General features: G+C 36.6%; 1 protein-coding gene across 1 annotated transcript in view; it reads right to left on the bottom strand.

Annotated features, from left to right (window-relative positions):
* Positions 1-21,968, bottom strand: part of LOC121839702 (paraneoplastic antigen Ma6E-like) — a 43,970-nt gene extending 22,002 nt beyond the window's left edge. The window contains exon 1 of the mRNA XM_042299952.1: positions 21,885-21,968. Coding sequence (XP_042155886.1) covers positions 21,885-21,968 — 84 coding nt within the window. The remainder of the gene's footprint in view (positions 1-21,884) is intronic.
* Positions 21,969-24,122: the final 2,154 nt, after the last annotated feature.

Genomic DNA, 24,122 nt, shown 5'->3' with positions numbered 1-24,122 from the left:
TAACAACAACAACAACAACAACAACAACAACAACTAGAGAATGATCTACTTGTCAGGCAGCGTTCTACTGTTCTCACAGGGTGTGAAATAGCTAGTGGTTTGATCGGGTCAGACTGACTGTGACGCAGAGTACAGACACACTCACTCACTCATACACACACACACACACACACACACATACACACACACCACTAGGACACATTGCATAATCAGCAGCATTACGTCACAGTGAGAGGTCAGCTTCAGTAGAGCTGTGAGATTGGATGTCACGATCAGCGTGAAAGAGACAGGGTGTGTGTGTGTGTGTCTGTGTGTGTGTGTGTGTGTGTGTGTGTGTGTGTGTGTGTGTGTGTGTGTGTGTGTGTGTGTGTGTGTGTGTGTGTGTGTGTGTGTGTGTGTGTGTGTATGTGTGTGTGTGTGTGTGTGTGCCTGCAGCAGAACGAATCTATATCACATTGATTGGGCTACTACAGAAGTCGGATCTTAACTTGATCACTCTTTGGTCACTGAGAATTTTCCTGCTTGCTTCAGGAAATTCAAATGAGCCTGGTGAGGCCCTGAAATAGAGCAGTTCTGTTTCTCTGGAGTCGAGTCATTGGGATCAGGGCTTGCTATCAAAATAATCGTATCTTTTGCTCACTCAAACGCTAGGCCTCGTTCCTGTTACTGCAACATTCAAATGTACACAAATACAGTGACTTGCAAAAGTATTCATCCCCTTGGCGTTCTTTCTATTTTGTTGCTTTACAACTTGGAATTTAAATGGACTTTTATTTGGATTCCATGTAACGGACAATACACAAAATAGTAACAACAATAAATAGTCCAAATTAGTGAAGTGAAATTTAAAAAATTACTTGTTTCAAAAGTGGTGCGTGCATATGTATTCACCCCCTTTGCTATGAAGCCCCTAAATAATATCTGGTGCAACCAATTACCTTCAGAAATCAATTAATTAGTTAAATAAAGTCCACCTGTGTGTAATCTAAGTGTCACATGATCTGTCACATGATCTCAGTACATATACACCTGTTCTGAAAGGCCCCAGAGTCTGCAACACCACTAAGCAAGGGACACCACCAAGCAAGTGGCACCATGAAGACCAAGGAGCTCTCCAAACAAAAATTGTGGAGAAGTACAGATCAGGATTGGGTTATAAAATAATATCTGAAACTTTGAACATCCCACAGAGCACCATTAAATCCATTATTAAAAAATGGAAAGAATATGGCACCACAACAAACCTGCCAAGAGAGGGCCGCCCACCAAAACTCACAGACAAGGCAAGGAAGGAATTAATCAGAGAGGCAACAAAGAGACAAAAGATAACCCTGAAGGAGCTGCAAAGCTCCACAGCGGAGATTGGAGTATCTGTCCATAGGACCACTTTAAGCCGTACACTCCACAGCTGGGCTTTATGGAAGATAAGCAAACACGTTTTGTGTTCGCCAAAAGGCATGTGGGAGACTCCTAAACATATGCAAGAAGGTACTCTGTTCAGATGAGACAAAAATAGAGCTTTTTGGCCATCAAGGAAAGCATTATGTCTGGCACAAACCCAACACCTTTCATCCCCCTGAGAACACCATCCCACAGAATGATGCTGCCACCACCATGCTTCCCTGTGGGGATGAGGGTTCTCGGGGTGATGAGAGGTGTTGGGTTTGTGCCAGACATAGCATTTTTTCATTAACTGGTCAGAATAGATGTAATGATGGCGTTAAATACAGGGAAATTCTTCAGGGAACCACTTTAAGCCGTACACTCCACAGAGCTGGGCTTTACGGAGGAGCGTCCAGAAAAAAAAAGCCATTGCTTAAAGAAAGAAATAAGCAAACACATGTGGTGTTCGCCAAAGGCATGTGGGAGACTCCCCAAACATAGTGAAGAATGTATTCTGGTCAGATGAGACTAAAATTGAGCTTTTTGGCCATCAAGGAAAACGCTATGTCTGGCGCAAACCCAACACTTCTCATTACCCCGAGAACACCATCCCCACATTGTTTTTCCATCGGCAGTGATTGGGAAACTGTTCAGAATTGAGAGAATGATGGATGGTGTTAAATACAGGGAAATTCTTCAGGGAAACCTGTTTCAGTCTTCCAGAGATTTGAGACTGGGACGGAGGTTCACCTTCCAGCAAGACAAGGGCCCTAAGTATACTTCTAAAGCAACAGTAGAGTGGTTTACAGGGAAACATTTAAATGTCTTGGAATGGCCTAGTCAAAGCCCAGACCTCAATCCAATTGAGAATCTGTGGTATGACTTTAAATTGCCCAACATCAGAGGAACCCATCCAACTTGAAGGAGCTGGAGCAGTTTTGCCTTGAAGAATGGGCAAAAATTAGAGTGGCTAGATGCGCCAAGCTTATAGAGACGTACCCCAAGAGACTTGCAGCTGTAATTGCTGCAAAAGGTGGCTCTACAAAGTATTGACTTTGGGGGGTGAATAGTTATGCACTGGAGGGGGTGAATAGTTATGCACTGGAGGGGGTGAATAGTTATACACGCTCAAGTTTTCAGTTTTTGGTCTTATTTCTTGTTTGTTTCACAATTTAAAAAACATGTTGCATCTTCAAAGTGATTGGCATGTTGTGTAAATCAAATTATATAAACCCCCCAAAAATCTATTAAAATTCCAGGTTGTAAGGCAACAAAATAGGAAAAATGCCAAGGGGGTGAATACTTTTGCAAGCCACTGTACATGATGTATATCTGAAATGCAGCCATAAACATCAACAACTGTAGTTTTATATATCTTAATACCCCCAAAAATTCTTTTTAAAAAAATGTATGAATTCCGCATGGCTTTAAATGTACTCTTGAAACTTGTAACAGTGGAATGCACAAGGTGTGATTTTGAAATTGGCTAGTGCATCATTAGTTCCTCTTGTCATGTCAGTCATTACAGAGAGCTCTTTATAACTTGTCAGAAATGTCCAGATCAACGAGCCCATGTCAGCTAACGTTATTTTGTTTTAAAATGTTTTTTAACCCATATATATTGTTGTATATCCCATGAATACACATTAGACATAACAAAACTGTGTAGAATTGTAGGTTATAAGTTTTAAAACTGCTAAATTCTCCCCACCAACTGTGTGAACAGTTTTGTGTCATCAACAGTGCTTATTCCCATAGAAATAGACGTGACACGTGCAGGTCGGGGCGGGGGGGGGGTCCCTTATGCTGGAGGGGGGGGTCCCCTACATTAGCCAATCCAATTCACTATTGTGATAACCCATAATAGGCTACAGTGTATCCCATGGCTGAGTTGATCAGCTGATTTGAGCCATCAGTTGATTGACAGATCAATCTGATGACAGATTTGATTGACAGATCAGTAGGCCTACTGTAGAACGATCCACGTTTTATAGTTAGGCTTTGTATAATTTGTCACGACAGGCACTACCAGATGGTACGATGGATAGCCTATGGCAGCAATAGAGGTCTTTGGTGTGGATTGAAAGCCTGTATTGTGTGGCTTTAATATTTCCTTTTGTAAAGCTGTCGAGATGTATAGGCATCTGAGCCTATCCAAAGACGATTTCATGGTGTTGAGACGCTTTTCTTTGATGTGTACATTATCAGACTATTCGTTTTACTTCTTGAAAACATTTACATTTTAAAGAATGAACCTGTGGAGTTAATTAATGTAGGCTCAGGCTGGTCACCATATTGCCCAGCAATGGGCGCAAACTCATGATGCTTTTAGCAGAAGCGCGCTGCTTAGCGCACTGCGCTACGACAGTTCACGGGCCCTAGCAGCTTAGAGCACTGCTCTATGGCAGTTCACAGGTCCTCGCTGCTTAGAGCACTGCACTATGGCAGTTCACAGGCCCTAGCTGCTTAGAGCGCTGCGCTACGGCAGTTCACAGGCCCTAGCTGCTTAGAGCGCTGCGCTACGGCAGCTCACAGGCCCTAGCTGCTTAGAGCGCTGCGCTACGGCAGTTCACAGGCCCTAGCTGCTTAGAGCGCTGCGCTACGGCAGTTCACAGGCCCTCGCTGCTTAGAGCGCTGCACTACGGCAGTTCACAGGCCCTAGCTGCTTAGAGCGCTGCGCTACGGCAGTTCACAGGCCCTAGCTGCTTAGAGCACTGCGCTACGGCAGTTCATAGGCCCTAGCTGCTTAGAGCACTGTGCTACGGCAGTTCACAGGCCCTAGCTGCTTAGAGCGCTGCACTACGGCAGTTCACAGGCCCTAGCTGCTTAGAGCGCTGCGCTACGGCAGTTCACAGGCCCTCGCTGCTTAGAGCGCTGCACTACGGCAGTTCACAGGCCCTAGCTGCTTAGAGCGCTGCGCTACGGCAGTTCACAGGCCCTAGCTGCTTAGAGCACTGCGCTACGGCAGTTCATAGGCCCTAGCTGCTTAGAGCACTGTGCTACGGCAGTTCACAGGCCCTAGCTGCTTAGAGCGCTGCACTACGGCAGTTCACAGGCCCTAGCTGCTTAGAGCGCTGCGCTACGGCAGTTCACAGGCCCTCGCTGCTTAGAGCGCTGCACTACGGCAGTTCACAGGCCCTAGCTGCTTAGAGCGCTGCGCTACGGCAGTTCACAGGCCCTAGCTGCTTAGAGCGCTGCGCTATGGCAGTTCACAGGCCCTCACTGCTTAACTAGGTGGTAGGCTTGATTACCAACAACGACGAGACGGCCTACAGGGAGGAGGTGAGGGCCTACAGGGAGGAGGTGAGGGCATCTACTGTATCTATCTTGTAACCCCACGGAATTAACCTTGTAACCCCACGGAATTAACCTTGTAAACCACACGGAATTAACCTTGTAAACACACGGAATTAACGTTGTAAACACACGGAATTAACCTTGTAAACACACGGAATTAACCTTGTAAACACACGGAATTAACCTTGTAACCCCACGGAATTAACCTTGTAAACACTTGGAATTAACCTTGTAAACACACGGAATTAACCTTGTAAACACACGGAATTAACCTTGTAAACACACGGAATTAACATTGTAAACACACGGAATTAACCTTGTAAACCACACGGAATTAACCTTGTAAACACACGGAATTAACCTTGTAAACCACACGGAATTAACCTTGTAAACCACACGGAATTAACCTTGTAAACACACGGAATTAACCTTGTAACCACACGGAATTAACCTTGTAAACCACACAGAATTAACCTTGTAACCACACGGAATTAACCTTGTAAACACACGGAATTAACCTTGTAAACCACACGGAATTAACCTTGTAAACCACACGGAATTAACCTTGTAAACACACGGAATTAACCTTGTAACCACACGGAATTAACCTTGTAAACCACACAGAATTAACCTTGTAACCACACGGAATTAACCTTGTAAACACACGGAATTAACCTTGTAAACACACGGAATTAACCTTGTAAACACACGGAATTAACCTTGTAAACACACGGAATTAACCTTGTAACCCCACGGAATTAACCTTGTAAACACTTGGAATTAACCTTGTAAACACACGGAATTAACCTTGTAAACACACGGAATTAACCTTGTAAACACACGGAATTAACATTGTAAACACACGGAATTAACCTTGTAAACCACACGGAATTAACCTTGTAAACACACGGAATTAACCTTGTAAACACACGGAATTAACCTTGTAAACACACGGAATTAACCTTGTAACCACACGGAATTAACCTTGTAACCCCACGGAATTAACCTTGTAAACACTTGGAATTAACCTTGTAAACACACGGAATTAACCTTGTAAACACACGGAATTAACCTTGTAACCACACGGAATTAACCTTGTAAACCACACGGAATTAACCTTGTAACCACACGGAATTAACCTTGTAAACACACGGAATTAACCTTGTAACCACACGGAATTAACCTTGTAACCCCACGGAATTAACCTTGTAAACACTTGGAATTAACCTTGTAAACACACGGAATTAACCTTGTAAACACACGGAATTAACCTTGTAACCACACGGAATTAACCTTGTAAACCACACGGAATTAACCTTGTAACCACACGGAATTAACCTTGTAAACACACGGAATTAACCTTGTAAACACACGGAATTAACCTTGTAACCCCACGGAATTAACCTTGTAAACACACGGAATTAACCTTGTAAACACACAGAATTAACCTTGTAAACCCATGGAATTAACCTTTTGTAAACCCACGGAATGAATGTGTATAAAAATAGACATACATCTATGATTCAAAGGGCAGTGGGCCAGATTCGACCCCATGACGACACCGGCTGTCAGGGACAGTGGCTGGACCACACAAGCACCGAGGAAATTAAAAAAAACGTATTCTGCCTATTGTTTGCCTTCAACATATAATAAAACAATTGATCATATATTTCACTAACAAAAAAATACATCCACACCCTACAAATATGTACATTTATTATAATTTATTATAATAGGATTTCACACGAGACTTGTTGTAGCCTGCACGTAGACTGCAGAAGGCACTATGTGTGCACTGTATACAAACATATTTCTTCAAATATTCAAATCCTCCTGCTGCAGGATTATTTTCCTCCTTCGACGAAATGGGTCAAATTAAGATCCACCATCTGTATGGTACTCTGCCAGCCAATCACAACAGATTATTATTGCAGGAAATAGAATTACAATGCCTGGGGATCAACTATGCTCCAATACACACACACACACACACAAACACACATGCAATCACTAGCACACTCTCCCTCCTCTCTCTCATTCACTTTTTCGCACACACACTGACATGCACACGCACACACACATACACAAACGTCTAGACACGCACTGTGCTCTCGTAACCGTGGTGTGTGTTTCTCTCTACAGGATGCAGTGGAAGAGAATTGTTCTCTGATCTGTGCGATGTTTCAGATTATCTGGGGTCACCAGATCCGATCAGATCTGACTATTCTGGGGCAGGCCAGAATTCCCCACATCATGCTAGACCGCTACTGGTTACACAGAGGAGTGAGTGACAGACAGCATATCCAATCAGTAAGCAGACTGTTAGATAATACTTTACAATAACAGAAACTATAATACTCTTAGATAACTCTGAACTGGCACACCATCACCATGGTACACATGCCTTGTAATAATAACATGCCTCATAATAATAACATAATGATAACATGCCTCATATTAATAACATGCCTCATAATAATAACATGCCTGATAATAATAACATGCCTCATAATAATAACATGCCTCATAATAATAACATGCCTCATAATAATAACATGCCTCATAATAATAACATAATGATAACATGCCTCAAAATAACAACATGCCTCATAATAATAACATAATGATAACATGCCTCATAATAACAACATGCCTCATAATAATAACATGCCCCATAATAATAACATGCCTCATAATAACATGCCTCCTAATAATAACATGCCTCATAATAATAACATGCCTCATAATAATAACATGCCTCATAATAATAACATAATGATAACATGCCTCATAATAACAACATGCCTCATAATAATAACATGCCCCATAATAATAACATGCCTCATAATAACATGCCTCCTAATAATAACATGCCTCATAATAATAACATGCCTCATAATAATAACATGCCTCATAATAATAACATGCCTCCTAATAATAACATGCCTCATAATAATAACATGACTCATAATAACATGCCTCCTAATAATAACATACCTCATAATAAACACATAACTCATAATAATAACATGCCTCATAATAATAACATGCCTCATAATAACAACATGCCTCATAATAATAACATGCCTCATAATAATAACATGCCTCATAATAATAACATGCCTCATAATAACATGCCTCATAATAACATGCCTCATAATAACATGCCTCATAATAATAACATACCTCATAATAAACACATAACTCATAATAATAACATGCCTCATAATAACAACATGCCTCATAATAATAACATGCCTCATAATAACATGCCTCATAATAACATGCCTCATAATAATAACATACCTCATAATAAACACATAACTCATAATAATAACATGCCTCATAATAACAACATGCCTCATAATAATAACATGCCTCATAATAACATGCCTCATAATAATAACATGCCTCATAATAATAACATGCCTCATAATAATAACATGCCTCATAATAATAACATGCCTCATAATAATAACATAATAATAACATGCCTCATAATAATAACACGCCTCATAATAAGATGCCTCATAATAGTAACATGCTCCATAATAACATGCCTCATAATAATAACATGCCTCATAATAATAACATGCCTCATAATAATAACATGCCTCATAATAATAACATGCCTCATAATAATAACATGCCACATAATAACATGCCTTATAATAATAACATGCCTCATAATAATAACATAATAATAACATGCCTCATAATAACACGTCTCATAATAATAACATGCCTCATAATAATAACACGCCTCATAATAAGATGCCTCATAATAATAACATGCCTCATAATAACACGCCTCATAATAATAACATGCCTCATAATAACATGCCTTATAATAATAACATGCCTCATAATAATATCATAATAATTACATGCCTCATAATAATAACATGCCTCATAATAACATGCCTCCTAATAACAACATACCTCATAATAAACACATAACTCATAATAATAACATGCCTCATAATAAAAACATGCCTCATAATAATAACATACCTCATAATAACATGCCCCATAATAATAACATGCCTCATAATAATAACATGCCTCATAATAACATGCCTCATAATAATAACATGCCTCATAATAACAACATGCCTCATAATAATAACATGCCTCATAATAATAACATGCCTCATAATAATAACATAATAATAACACGCCTCATAATAATAACATGCCTCATAATAATAACATACCTCATAATAAACACATAACTCATAATAATAACATGCCTCATAATAATAACATGCCTCATAATAATAACATGCCTCATAATAACATGCCTCATAATAATAACATGCCTCATAATAATAACATGCCTCATAATAATAACATACCTCATAATAAACACATAACTCATAATAATAACATGCCTCATAATAATAACATGCCTCATAATAATAACATGCCCCATAATAATAACATGCCTCATAATAATAACATGCCTCATAATAATAACATGCCCCATAATAATAACATGCCTCATAATAATAACATGCCTCATAATAACATGCCTCATAATAACATGCCTCAAATAATAACATGCCTCATAATAATAACATTCCTCATAATAACAACATGCCTCATAATAATAACATGCCTCAATATAATAACATGCCTCATAATAATAACATGCCTCCTAATAATAGCATGCCTCATAATAACATGCCTCATAATAATAACATGCCTCATAATAACAACATGCCTCCTAATAATAACATGCCTCCTAATAATAACATGCCTCATAATAACAACATGCCTCATAATAATAACATGCCTCATAATAATAACATGCCCTCATAATAATAGCATGCCTCCTAATAATAGCATGCCTCCTAATAATAGCATGCCTCATAATAACATGCCTCATAATAATAACATGCCTCATAATAATAACATGCATCATAATAATAACATGCCTCCTAATAATAACATGCCTCATAATAATAACATGCCTCATAATAATAACATGCCCCATAATAATAACATGCCTCATAATAATAACATAATAATAACATGCCTCATAATAATAATATAATAATAACATGCCTCATAATAACATGCCTCATAATAATAACATGCCTCATAATAACAACATGCCTCATAATAACACGCCTCATAATAATAACATGCCTCATAATAACAACATGCCTCATAATACAACATGCCTCATAATAATAACATGCCTCATAATAATAACATGCCTCATAATAATAACATGCCCCATAATAATAACATGCCTCATAATAATAACATCCCTCATAATAACATGCCTCATAATAACATGCCACATAATAATAACATGCCTCATAATAATAACATTCCTCATAATAACAACATGCCTCATGATAATAACATGCCTCATAATAACATGCCTCATAATAATAACATGCCTCATAATAATAACATGCCTCATAATAATAACAAAAAACATGCCTCATAATAATAACATAATAATAACATGCCTCATAATAACATGCCTCATAATAATAACATGCCTCATAATAACAACATGCCTCATAATAACATGCCTCATAATAATAACATGCCTCATAATAACAACATGCCTCATAATAACACGCCTCATAATAATAACGTGCCTCATAATAATAACATGCCTCATAATAACAACATGCCTCATAATAATAACATGCATCATAATAATAACATGCCTCATAATAATAACATGCCTCCTAATAATAACATAATAATAACATGCCTCATAATAATAACATGCCTCATAATAATAACATAATAATAACATGCCTCATAATAATAACATGCCTCATAATAATAACATAATAATAACACGCCTCATAATAATAACATGCCTCATAATAATAACATGCCTCATAATAATCACATAATAACAACATGCCTCATAATAATAACATGCCCCATAATAATAACATAATAACATGCCTCATAATAATAACACGCCTCATGCCATGCCTCATAATAACATGCCTCATAATAATAACATGCCTCATAATAACATGCCTCATAATAATAACATGCATCATAATAATAACATGCCTCATAATAATAACATGCCTCCTAATAATAACATAATAATAACATGCCTCATAATAATAACATGCCTCATAATAATAACATGCCTCATAATAATAACATAATAATAACATGCCTCATAATAATAACATGCCTCATAATAATAACATAATAATAACATGCCTCATAATAATAACATAATAATAACATGCCTCATAATAATATCATGCCTCATAATAATAACATGCCTCATAATAATAACATGCCTCATAATAACATGCCTCATAATAATAACATGCCTCATAATAATAACATGCCTCATAATAATAACATACCTCATAATAAACACATAACTCATAATAATAACATGCCTCATAATAATAACATGCCTCATAATAATAACATGCCTCATAATAATAACATGCCTCATAATAATAACATGCCACATAATAACATGCCTTATAATAATAACATGCCTCATAAATTAACATAATAATAACATGCCTCATAATAACACGCCTCATAATAATAACATGCCTCATAATAATAACATTCCTCATAATAAGATGCCTCATAATAATAACATGCCTCATAATAACACGCCTCATAATAATAACATGCCTCATAATAACATGCCTTATAATAATAACATGCCTCATAATAATATCATAATAATTACATGCCTCATAATAATAACATGCCTCATAATAACATGCCTCCTAATAACAACATACCTCATAATAAACACATAACTCATAATAATAACATGCCTCATAATAAAAACATGCCTCATAATAATAACATACCTCATAATAACATGCCCCATAATAATAACATGCCTCATAATAATAACATGCCTCATAATAACATGCCTCATAATAATAACATGCCTCATAATAACAACATGCCTCATAATAATAACATGCCTCATAATAATAACATGCCTCATAATAATAACATACCTCATAATAAACACATAACTCATAATAATAACATGCCTCATAATAATAACATGCCTCATAATAATAACATGCCTCATAATAACATGCCTCATAATAATAACATGCCTCATAATAATAACATGCCTCATAATAATAACATAATAATAAACACATAACTCATAATAATAACATGCCTCATAATAATAACATGCCTCATAATAATAACATGCCCCATAATAATAACATGCCTCATAATAATAACATGCCTCATAATAATAACATGCCCCATAATAATAACATGCCTCATAATAATAACATGCCTCATAATAATAACATAATAACATGGCTCAAAATAATAACATGCCTCATAATAATAACATTCCTCATAATAACAACATGCCTCATAATAATAACATGCCTCAATAAATAACATGCCTCATAATAATAACATGCCTCCTAATAATAGCATGCCTCATAATAACATGCCTCATAATAATAACATGCCTCATAATAACAACATGCCTCCTAATAATAACATGCCTCCTAATAATAACATGCCTCATAATAACAACATGCCTCATAATAATAACATAATAATAACATGCCTCATAATAATATCATGCCTCATAATAATAACATGCCTCATAATAATAACATGCCTCATAATAACATGCCTCATAATAATAACATGCCTCATAATAATAACATGCCTCATAATAATAACATGCCTCATAATAAACACATAACTCATAATAATAACATGCCTCATAATAATAACATGCCTCATAATAATAACATGCCTCATAATAATAACATGCCTCATAATAATAACATGCCACATAATAACATGCCTTATAATAATAACATGCCTCATAATAATAACATAATAATAACATGCCTCATAATAATAACGTCTCATAATAATAACATGCCTCATAATAATAACATGCCTCATAATAAGATGCCTCATAATAATAACATGCCTCATAATAACACGCCTCATAATAATAACATGCCTCATAATAACATGCCTTATAATAATAACATGCCTCATAATAATATCATAATAATTACATGCCTCATAATAATAACATGCCTCATAATAATAACATGCCTCATAATAATAACATTCCTCATAATAACAACATGCCTCATAATAATAACATGCCTCAATATAATAACATGCCTCATAATAATAACATGCCTCCTAATAATAGCATGCCTCATAATAATAACATGCCTCATAATAATAACATGCCTCATAATAACATGCCTCATAATAATAACATGCCTCATAATAACAACATGCCTCATAATAACAACATGCCTCATAATAATAACATGCCTCATAATAATAACATGCCCTTATAATAATAGCATGCCTCCTAATAATAGCATGCCTCCTAATAATAGCATGCCTCATAATAACATGCCTCATAATAATAACATGCCTCATAATAATAACATGCATCATAATAATAACATGCCTCATAATAATAACATGCCTCATAATAATAACATGCCTCATAATAATAACATGCCCCATAATAATAACATGCCTCATAATAATAACATAATAATAACATGCCTCATAATAATAATATAATAATAACATGCCTCATAATAACATGCCTCATAATAATAACATGCCTCATAATAACAACATGCCTCATAATAACACGCCTCATAATAATAACATGCCTCATAATAACAACATGCCTCATAATAACAACATGCCTCATAATAATAACATGCCTCATAATAATAACATGCCTCATAATAATAACATGCCCCATAATAATAACATGCCTCATAATAATAACATCCCTCATAATAACATGCCTCATAATAACATGCCACATAATAATAACATGCCTCATAATAATAACATTCCTCATAATAACAACATGCCTCATGATAATAACATGCCTCATAATAACATGCCTCATAATAATAACATGCCTCATAATAATAACATGCCTCATAATAATAACATAATAAAAACATGCCTCATAATAATAACATAATAATAACATGCCTCATAATAACATGCCTCATAATAACAACATGCCTCATAATAACACGCCTCATAATAATAACATGCCTCATAATAACAACATGCCTCATAATAACACGCCTCATAATAATAACGTGCCTCATAATAACAACATGCCTCATAATAACAACATGCCTCATAATAATAACATGCATCACAATAATAACATGCCTCATAATAATAACATGCCTCTAATAATAACATAATAATAACACGCCCATAATAATAACATGCCTCATAATAATAACATGCCTCATAATAATAACATAATAATAACATGCCTCATAATAATAACATGCCTCATAATAATAACATAATAATAACACGCCTCATAATAATAACATGCCCCATAATAATAACATGCCTCATAATAATCACATAATAACAACATGCCTCATAATAATAACATGCCCCATAATAATAACATAATAATAACACGCCTCATAATAATAACACACCTCATAATAATAACATGCCTCATAATAACATGCCTCATAATAATAACATGCCTCATAATAACATGCCTCATAATAATAACATGCATCATAATAATAACATGCCTCATAATAATAACATGCCTCCTAATAATAACATAATAATAACACGCCTCATAATAATAACATGCCTCATAATAATAACATGCCTCATAATAATAACATAATAATAACATGCCTCATAATAATAACATGCCTCATAATAATAACATAATAATAACATGCCTCATAATAATAACATAATAATAACATGCCTCATAATAATATCATGCCTCATAATAATAACATGCCTCATAATAATAACATGCCTCATAATAATAACATACCTCATAATAAACACATAACTCATAATAATAACATGCCTCATAATAATAACATGCCTCATAATAATAACATGCCCCATAATAATAACATGCCTCATAATAATAACATGCCTCATAATAATAACATGCCCCATAATAATAACATGCCTCATAATAATAACATGCCTCATAATAACATGCCTCATAATAACATGCCTCATAATAATAACATGCCTCATAATAATAACATTCCTCATAATAACAACATGCCTCATAATAATAACATGCCTCAATATAATAACATGCCTCATAATAATAACATGCCTCCTAATAATAGCATGCCTCATAATAACATGCCTCATAATAATAACATGCCTCATAATAACAACATGCCTCCTAATAATAACATGCCTCCTAATAATAACATGCCTCATAATAACAACATGCCTCATAATAATAACATGCCTCATAATAATAACATGCCCTTATAATAATAGCATGCCTCCTAATAATAGCATGCCTCCTAATAATAGCATGCCTCATAATAACATGCCTCATAATAATAACATGCCTCATAATAATAACATGCCTCATAATAATAACATGCCTCATAATAATAACATAATAATAACATGCCTCATAATAATAATATAATAATAACATGCCTCATAATAACATGCCTCATAATAATAACATGCCTCATAATAACAACATGCCTCATAATAACACGCCTCATAATAATAACATGCCTCATAATAACAACATGCCTCATAATACAACATGCCTCATAATAATAACATGCCTCATAATAATAACATGCCTCATAATAATAACATGCCCCATAATAATAACATGCCTCATAATAATAACATCCCTCATAATAACATGCCTCATAATAACATGCCACATAATAATAACATGCCTCATAATAATAACATTCCTCATAATAACAACATGCCTCATGATAATAACATGCCTCATAATAACATGCCTCATAATAATAACATGCCTCATAATAATAACATGCCTCATAATAATAACATAATAAAAACATGCCTCATAATAATAACATAATAATAACATGCCTCATAATAACATGCCTCATAATAATAACATGCCTCATAATAACAACATGCCTCATAATAACACGCCTCATAATAATAACATGCCTCATAATAACAACATGCCTCATAATAACACGCCTCATAATAATAACATGCCTCATAATAACAACATGCCTCATAATAACAACATGCCTCATAATAATAACATGCATCATAATAATAACATGCCTCATAATAATAACATGCCTCCTAATAATAACATAATAATAACACGCCTCATAATAATAACATGCCTCATAATAATAACATGCCTCATAATAATAACATAATAATAACATGCCTCATAATAATAACATGCCTCATAATAATAACATAATAATAACACGCCTCATAATAATAACATGCCCCATAATAATAACATGCCTCATAATAATCACATAATAACAACATGCCTCATAATAATAACATGCCTCATAATAATAACATAATAATAACACGCCTCATAATAATAACACGCCTCATAATAATAACATGCCTCATAATAATAACATGCCTCATAATAACATGCCTCATAATAATAACATGCCTCATAATAACATGCCTCATAATAATAACATGCATCATAATAATAACATGCCTCATAATAATAACATGCCTCCTAATAATAACATAATAATAACACGCCTCATAATAATAACATGCCTCATAATAATAACATGCCTCATAATAATAACATAATAATAACATGCCTCATAATAATAACATGCCTCATAATAATAACATAATAATAACACGCCTCATAATAATAACATGCCCCATAATAATAACATGCCTCATAATAATCACATAATAACAACATGCCTCATAATAATAACATGCCTCATAATAATAACATAATAATAACACATAATAATAACATGCCTCATAATAATAACATGCCTCATAATAATAACATGCCTCATAATAACATGCCTCATAATAATAACATGCCTCATAATAACAACATAATAATAACATGCCTCATAATAACATGCCTCATAATAATAACATAATAATAACATGCCTCATAATAATAACATGCCTCCTAATAATAACATGCCTCCTAATAATAACATGCCTCCTAATAATAACATGCCTCATAATAATATGCCTCATAATAATAACATGCCTCATAATAATAACATGCCTCATAATAATAACATGCCTCATAATAATAACATGCCTCATAATAGTAACATGCCTCATAATAATAACATGCCTCATAATAATAACATGCCTCATAATAATAACATGCCTCATAATAATAACATGCCTCATAATAAACACACAGATATTCTGTCATAAATACACCAGCGGAGGCTCCTCAGAGGGGGGGGAGAACAATCCTCCTCAGCGAATTTCACGAAACATTCAAAAAAGGTATCCTTTCACATGTTCACATGTCAACAAATAATTTATTAAAACTATGGTTGTAAAGTTTTAAACGTGGAAACGTTAACGTAAAAGAAAAATCGTGAAACATCATTCAAATCACAGTTACCATAAAACAAACAAGTGTTCATGTTATTGCCTAACTAGACTATATGGCTATAAAGGCCTGGGGAAAGTTGTGTAATTTAAATAAAACCAGAGAGGAAGACTGAACACAGAGAACAAAGGATTCAGTGTTCTGAGAGGCAAATAAGATGTTCATCAGAAAACAAGATATTCAGTCAGTGTTCTGAGAGGCAGGGAAGGCTACCTCTGTATCCCGGAGACATCGGTGCAATTAATAAACTAGGATGTTCTGCAAGCAACAGACGGAAGACTGAACAACAAAGGCAGTGTTCTCAGAGAACGAGGAAGTGATTCAGTCAGTGTTCTGACAGGCAAAGTGAATCTTATCCCGGAACATCGGTGCAATTAATAAACTAGGATGTTCTGCAAGCAACAGACGGAAGACTGAACACACTGCATCATTAGTGAAGAGAAAGAGCAAGCAAGCCAGCGTGAGGGCAGGCAAAACCAGAGAGGCATATTTTAGGATACTTTGGTGAATTTGCGAGGCATGCAAGACAAGACTGCCAGATGCAGATCAAATCAGATTTGGTGAATCAGATTTAACATTTTGATGCCATATTTATAATTGTATAAAATACAGTTGATGTCGGAAGATTACGTACACTTTAGGTTGGAGTCATTAAAACTCGTTTTTCAACCACTCCACAAATTTCTTGTTAACAAACTATAGTTATGGCAAGTCGGTTAGGACATCTACTTTGTGCATGACACAAGTCATTTTTCAATAATTGTTAACAGACAGATTATTTCACTTAAAATTCACTTCATCACAATTCCAGTGGGTCAGAAGTTTACATACACTAAGTTGGCTGTGCCTTTAAACAGGTTGGAAAATTCCAGAATATTATGTCATGGCTTTAGAAGCTTCTGATAGGGTAATTGACATCATTTGAGTCAATTGGAGTTGTACCTGTGGATGTATTTCAAGGCCTACCTTCAAACTCAGTGCATCTTTGCTTGACATCATGGGAAAATCAAAAGAAATCAGCCCCAAAAATGATAGACCTCCACAAGTCTGGTTCATCCTTGGGAGCAACTTCCAAATGCCTGAAGGTACCACGTTCATCTGTACAAACAATAGTACGCAAGTATAAACACCATGGGACCACGCAGCCATCATGCCGCTCAGGAAGGAGACGCGTTCTGTCTCCTAGAGATGAACGTACTTTGGTGCGAAAAGTGCAAATCAGTCCCAGAACAACAGCAAAAGACCTTGTGAAGATGCTGGAGGAAACGGGTACAAAAGTATCTATATCCACAGTAAAATGAGTCCTATATCGACATAACCTGAAAGGCCGCTCAGCAAGGAAGAAGCCACTGCTCCAAAACTGCCATAAAAAAGCCAGACTACTGTTTGCAACTGCACATGGGGACAAAGATGGTACTTTTTTGGAGAAATGTCCTCTGGTCTGATGAACCAAAAATAGAACTGTTTGGCCATAATGACCATCGTTATGTTTGGAGGAAAAAGGGGGAGGCTTGCAAGCCGAAGAACACCATCCCAACTGTGAAGTATGGGGGTGGCAGCATCATGTTGTGGGTGTGCTTTGCTGCAGGAGGGACTGAATCGTTTCACAAAATAGATGGCATTTTGAGGCAAAAAAATGATGTGGATATATTGAAGCAACATCTCAAGACATCAGTTAAATTTAAAGCTTGGTCACAAATGGGTCTTCCAAATGTACAATGAGCCCAAGCATACTTCCAAAGTTGTGTTAAAATGGCTTAAGGACAACAAAGTTATGGTATTGGAGTGGCCATCACAAAGCCCTGACCTCAATCCTATAGAAGATTTGTGGGCAGACCTGAAAAAGTGTGTGAGTAAGGAGGCCCACAAACCTGACTCAGTTTCACCAGCTCTGTCAGGAGGAATAGGCCAAAATTCACCAAATGACTGTGGGATGCTGGTGAAAGGCTACCCGAAACATTTGACCCAAGTTAAACAATTTGAAGGCAATGTTAACAAATACTAATTGAGTGTATATAAACTTCTGACCCACTGGGAATGTGATGAAAGAATGTGATGAAAGAAATAAATGCTGAAGGGGAGCGGAGCAGGCGTGACATCATTGAGATGTTCGGTCAACGTGGTAAGATGGCGGCTCTCTCAGTGATTGAATTCTGCCAAAATGGCTCCCTGGCAAAAAAATATGGGACTACCACTGTTATACTTGGTGAGATAAAACACACACACACACTTTGCTTTATCTTGGCCAGGTCGCAGTTGTAAATGAGAACTTGCTTACCAACTAGCCTGGTTAAATAAAGGTGAAATAAATCTAAATAAAAAAACACACACGTGCAGGTGGAGTGAGATGCCACATCTTCAAAACTTGTCTTTTAGCAATGTGCAGTGTTGAATGCATTTATAAACATCGGTGAGAATGGGTGGGAATCCAGTGGAACCAGGTTCCCAAAATGTTCCACCCATGTCTGGTTTTAAAAAAAAGCTAGGTTTAGGGCTAAAACTAGTCCGTATTCAGGCCTTGGGAATCATGGGAAAATTGGAACTGCATTCCCAGTCTTTCCAGACAACTTAATGATTGTTTACGTTCCAGGAGAGAACCACAAACTGATGCGTCTACCGACCATGATTGCAAGTCCCGTAGGGACACACGCACGCGCACACACTCCAGAAGATACCACAAACTAATGCGTCTACACACACACACATACACACACACACACACACAGGCATTTACGCACACATGAACATGCACACACACACACACACTCCAGGTGAACACAAACTGATCTCTCTGATTGGCAGAAATTCAAAAGGTTGATGAAGAACCACTTATTCCGTCGATTTCAAGCTTTTCTGATGCAATTTTTGTACAGGAATTGGTCTTTGTTTCTGTTTTGTGTGACTGTATTTGTGAGACAAAGAGAGCGAGAGAGAGACACAGAGAGAGACACAGAGATAGAGAGAGATGTAGAGGGAAAGAGATGTAGAGGGAGAGAGATTAAGAGAGAAAGACAGAGAATGTTACGGCTGTCGTCGGAATGAGACCAAGGTGCAGCGTGGTAGGCGTACATTTTGCATTTATTAAATGAACACCAAAAAAAAACAAGAAAGATAAACGACACGTAAAGTATTGTAGTGCTAAAACAGCAACTAACAAAAACAAGATCCCAAAACAGAAAGTGGGAAAAAGGGCTACCTAAGTATGATTCCCAATCAGAGACAACGATAGACAGCTGCCTCTGATTGGGAACCATACACGGCAAAAACAAGGAAATAGACAACATAGAATGCCCACCCCAAATCACACCCTGACCTAACCAAATAAAAAATTAAAACATCTCTCTAAGATCAGGGCGTGACAGAGAAGGAGGGCAAGAGAGCAAGAGAGATGCAGAGAGAACATACTGTTCCACTGTCTGTTCCACTGTCTGCTCCTCTATAGACATTCTGTTCCACTGTCTGTTCCTCTATAGACATTCTGTTCCACTGTCTGCTCCTCTATAGACATTCTAACTGTCTGTTCCTCTATAGACATTCTAACTGTTTGTTCCTCTATAGACATTCTAACTGTCTGCTCCTCTGTCTGTTCCTCTATAGACATTCTAACTGTTTGTTCTCCTATAGACATTCTAACTGTTCCACTGTCTGTTCCTCTATAGACATTCTAACTGTTCCACTGTCTGTTCCTCTATAGACATTCTAACTGTTTGTTCTCCTATAGACATTCTAACTGTTCCACTGTTCCACTGTCTGTTCCTCTATAGACATTCTAACTGTTCCACTGTCTGTTCCTCTATAGACATTCTAACTGTTCCACTGTCTGTTCCTCTATAGACATTCTAACTGTCTGTTCCTCTATAGACATTCTAACTGTTCCACATTCCTCTATAGGCATTCTAACTGTTTGTTCATCTATAGACATTCTGTTCCACTGTCTGTTCCTCTATAGACATTCTAACTGTTTGTTCATCTATAGACATTCTAACTGTTCCACTGTCTGTTCCTCTATAGACATTCTAACTGTTTGTTCCTCTATAGACATTCTAACTCTTTGTTCCTCTAGACATTCTAACTGTCTGTTCCTCTAACATTCTGTGTCTGTTCCTCTATAGACATTCTAAACTGTCTGTTCCTCTATAGACATTCTGTTCCACTGTCTGTTCCTCTATAGATATTCTAACTGTCTGTGCCTCTATAGACATTCTAACTGTCTGTTCCTCTATAGACATTCTAACTGTCTGTTTCCTCTATAGACATTCTAACTGTCTGTTCCTCTATAGACATTCTAACTGTCTGTTTCTCTATAGACATTCTAACTGTTCACTGTCTGTTCCTCTATAGACATTCTAACTTCACTGTCTGTTCCTCTATAGACATTCTAACTGTCTGTTCCTCTATAGACATTCTAACTGTTTGTTCCTCTATAGACATTCTAACTGTCTGTTTCATCTATAGACATTCTAACTGTCTGTTCCTCTATAGACATTCTAACTGTCTGTTCCTCTATAGACATTCTAACTGTCTGTTCCCTCTATAGACATTCTAACTGTCTGTTCCTCTATAGACATTCTAACTGTTTGTTCCTCTATAGACATTCTAACTGTTCCTCTGTCTTCTGTTCCACTGTCTGTTCCTCTAAGGCATTCTAATTATGGCATCTTAAAAGGTTCCTAGAAGACATTGTTCCATCTGTTCCTCTAGGACATTCCTGACAGACAGCTTTGGAAGGATCAAACGGAGCATTCTAACTGCAGTTCCTCGGCAATGGCCTTGCAGGGTTACTGACCAGTTGGTCCTCTATAGACATTCCTTTCAGGGTCTGTTCCTCTAGGACATTCAACTGGAGGATCAGTGACATCACACATGACATTCTAACTGTTCCACTGTCTGTTCCTCTAAGACATTCTAACTGTTCCACTGGTTCCTCTAGGAGATTCTAAGGTCTGTTCCTCTAAGAATAACTGTTCCACTGTTAATCCTCTAAGGTTTGGGTTTGTGATCTAAAGTTAACTGTTCACTGTCTGTTCCTCTAGTGACATTGAACTGGTTATCTGTTCAACTGTTCCACTGTCTGTTCCTCTATAGACATTCTAACTGTTGATAGACATTCTAACTGTTTGTTCCTCTATAGACATTCTAACTGTCTGTTATAGGGTTCCACTGTCTGTTCAGGTTAGTGTTCCTCTATAACTGTCTGTTCCTCTATAGACATGTTCACTGTCTGTTTCTCTAGACATTCTTAACTGGTTCCTCTAGTGTTCTAACTGTTAGTTCCTCTATGACATTTAACTGTCTGTTCAGGACATTCTAACTGTTTGTTCCTCTAGACATTAGTGTTAACTGGGTTAAAGTGCATTCTAATTATGGCATCTTCAAAAGGTTCCTAGAGGGTTATCTGTATTCCTGACAGGTTAAGGATCAAACGGTTGAGTGTACGTGGCAATGGCCTTGCAGGGTTACGACAGGGTCACTGTTCAGGGTTAGTGACTTCAACCGGAGGATCAGTGTTCAGGTTAACATGTTCAGGTTAGTGTTGAGGGTTATGGTTAATGTTGAGGTTTGGGTTAGTGATAAGGTTAGTGTTCAGGTTAGTGTTCAGGGTTGAGTGTTCAGGTTAGTGTTGAGGTTAGTGTTCAGGGTTAGTGTTCAGGTTAGTGTTCAGGTTAGTGTTGAGGGTTAGTGTTCAGGTTAGTGTTGAGGGTTAGTGTTGAGGGTTAGTGTTCAGGTTAGTGTTGAGGGTTAGTTGAGGGTTAATGTTCAGGTTAGTGTTGAGGGTTAGTGTTCAGGTTAGTGTTCAGGTTAGTGTTGAGGGTTAGTGTTACGGTTAGTGTTAAGGGTTGGTTTTAAGGTTACGGTTAGTGTTAAGGTTTGATTTAGTGTTAAGGTTTGGGCTAATGTTGAGGTTAGTGTTAAGGGTTAGTGTTAAGGGTTAGTGTTCAGGTTAGTGTTCAGGTTAGTGTTCAGGTTAGTTAGTGTTAAGAGTTAGTTTTAAGGTTACGGTTAGTGTTGAGGGTTAGTGTTAAGGTTAGATTTAGTGTTAGTGTTAAGGTTGGGTTTGTCTTCAAATTCTTTGTGGGTCTGTGTAATCTGAGGGAAATATGTGTCTCTAATATGGTCAAATATTTGGCAGGAGGTTAGGAAGTGCAGCTCAGTTTCCACCTCATTTTGTGGGCAGTGAGAACATAGCCTGTCTGTGCAGAAGATCTAGGTGCTGCTGTAGGACCTCCTTGGTTGGTGACAGGAGCACCAGATCATCAGTAAACAGTAAACATTAAACTTTAGATTCTAGTAGGGTGAGGCCGGGTGCTGCAGACTTCTAGTGCCTTTTTCATTTCATTGATATATATGTTGAAGGGGTGGGGCTTAGCTACATCCCTGTCTCACCCCACGGCCCTGTGGAAAGAAATGTGTGTTTTTGACAATTTTACCCGGACACTTGTTGTGTGTGTACATGGATTTTATAATGCCGTACGTTTTTCCCCCAACACCAATTTCCATCAATTTGTATAGCAGACCCTCATGCCGAATTGAGTGAAAAGCTCTTTTGAAATCAACAAAGAATGAGAAGACTTTGCCTTTGTTTTGGCTTGTTTGTTTTTCAATTAGTGTATGAATACGTGAATACGTGGTGAATACGTGGTCTGTCTTTATGGTAATTTGGTAAAAATACTATTTGACATTTGCTCAGTACATTGTTTTCACTGAGGAAATTAAGTGTCCACCACAGGGTCAACTACAGGGTCAACTACAGGGTCAACTACAGGGTCAGCCACAGGGTCAACTACAGGGTCAACCACAGGGTCAACCACTGGGTCAACCACTGGGCAAGCGCCCCTGGAGCAGTTTGGGATTAAATGCCTTGTGCAAGGGCACAACGGCAGTAGTTGGCTCCTGAGTCATGAGGCTGAGTGGTCATATTTTTCCTTTCCATATCAATAGTTTAACTATCAGTGAGGATGTAGTGAGTCACCAAATAAGAGGTAAACATTCCTTTGTCCCTCTCTCCTTTAGCTATGAGTCAGAT

This window comes from Oncorhynchus tshawytscha, linkage group LG16, assembly GCF_018296145.1.
Source record: "Oncorhynchus tshawytscha isolate Ot180627B linkage group LG16, Otsh_v2.0, whole genome shotgun sequence".
Lineage (NCBI taxonomy): Eukaryota > Metazoa > Chordata > Actinopteri > Salmoniformes > Salmonidae > Oncorhynchus > Oncorhynchus tshawytscha.
This window is presented reverse-complemented; position numbering and strand designations above follow the sequence as displayed.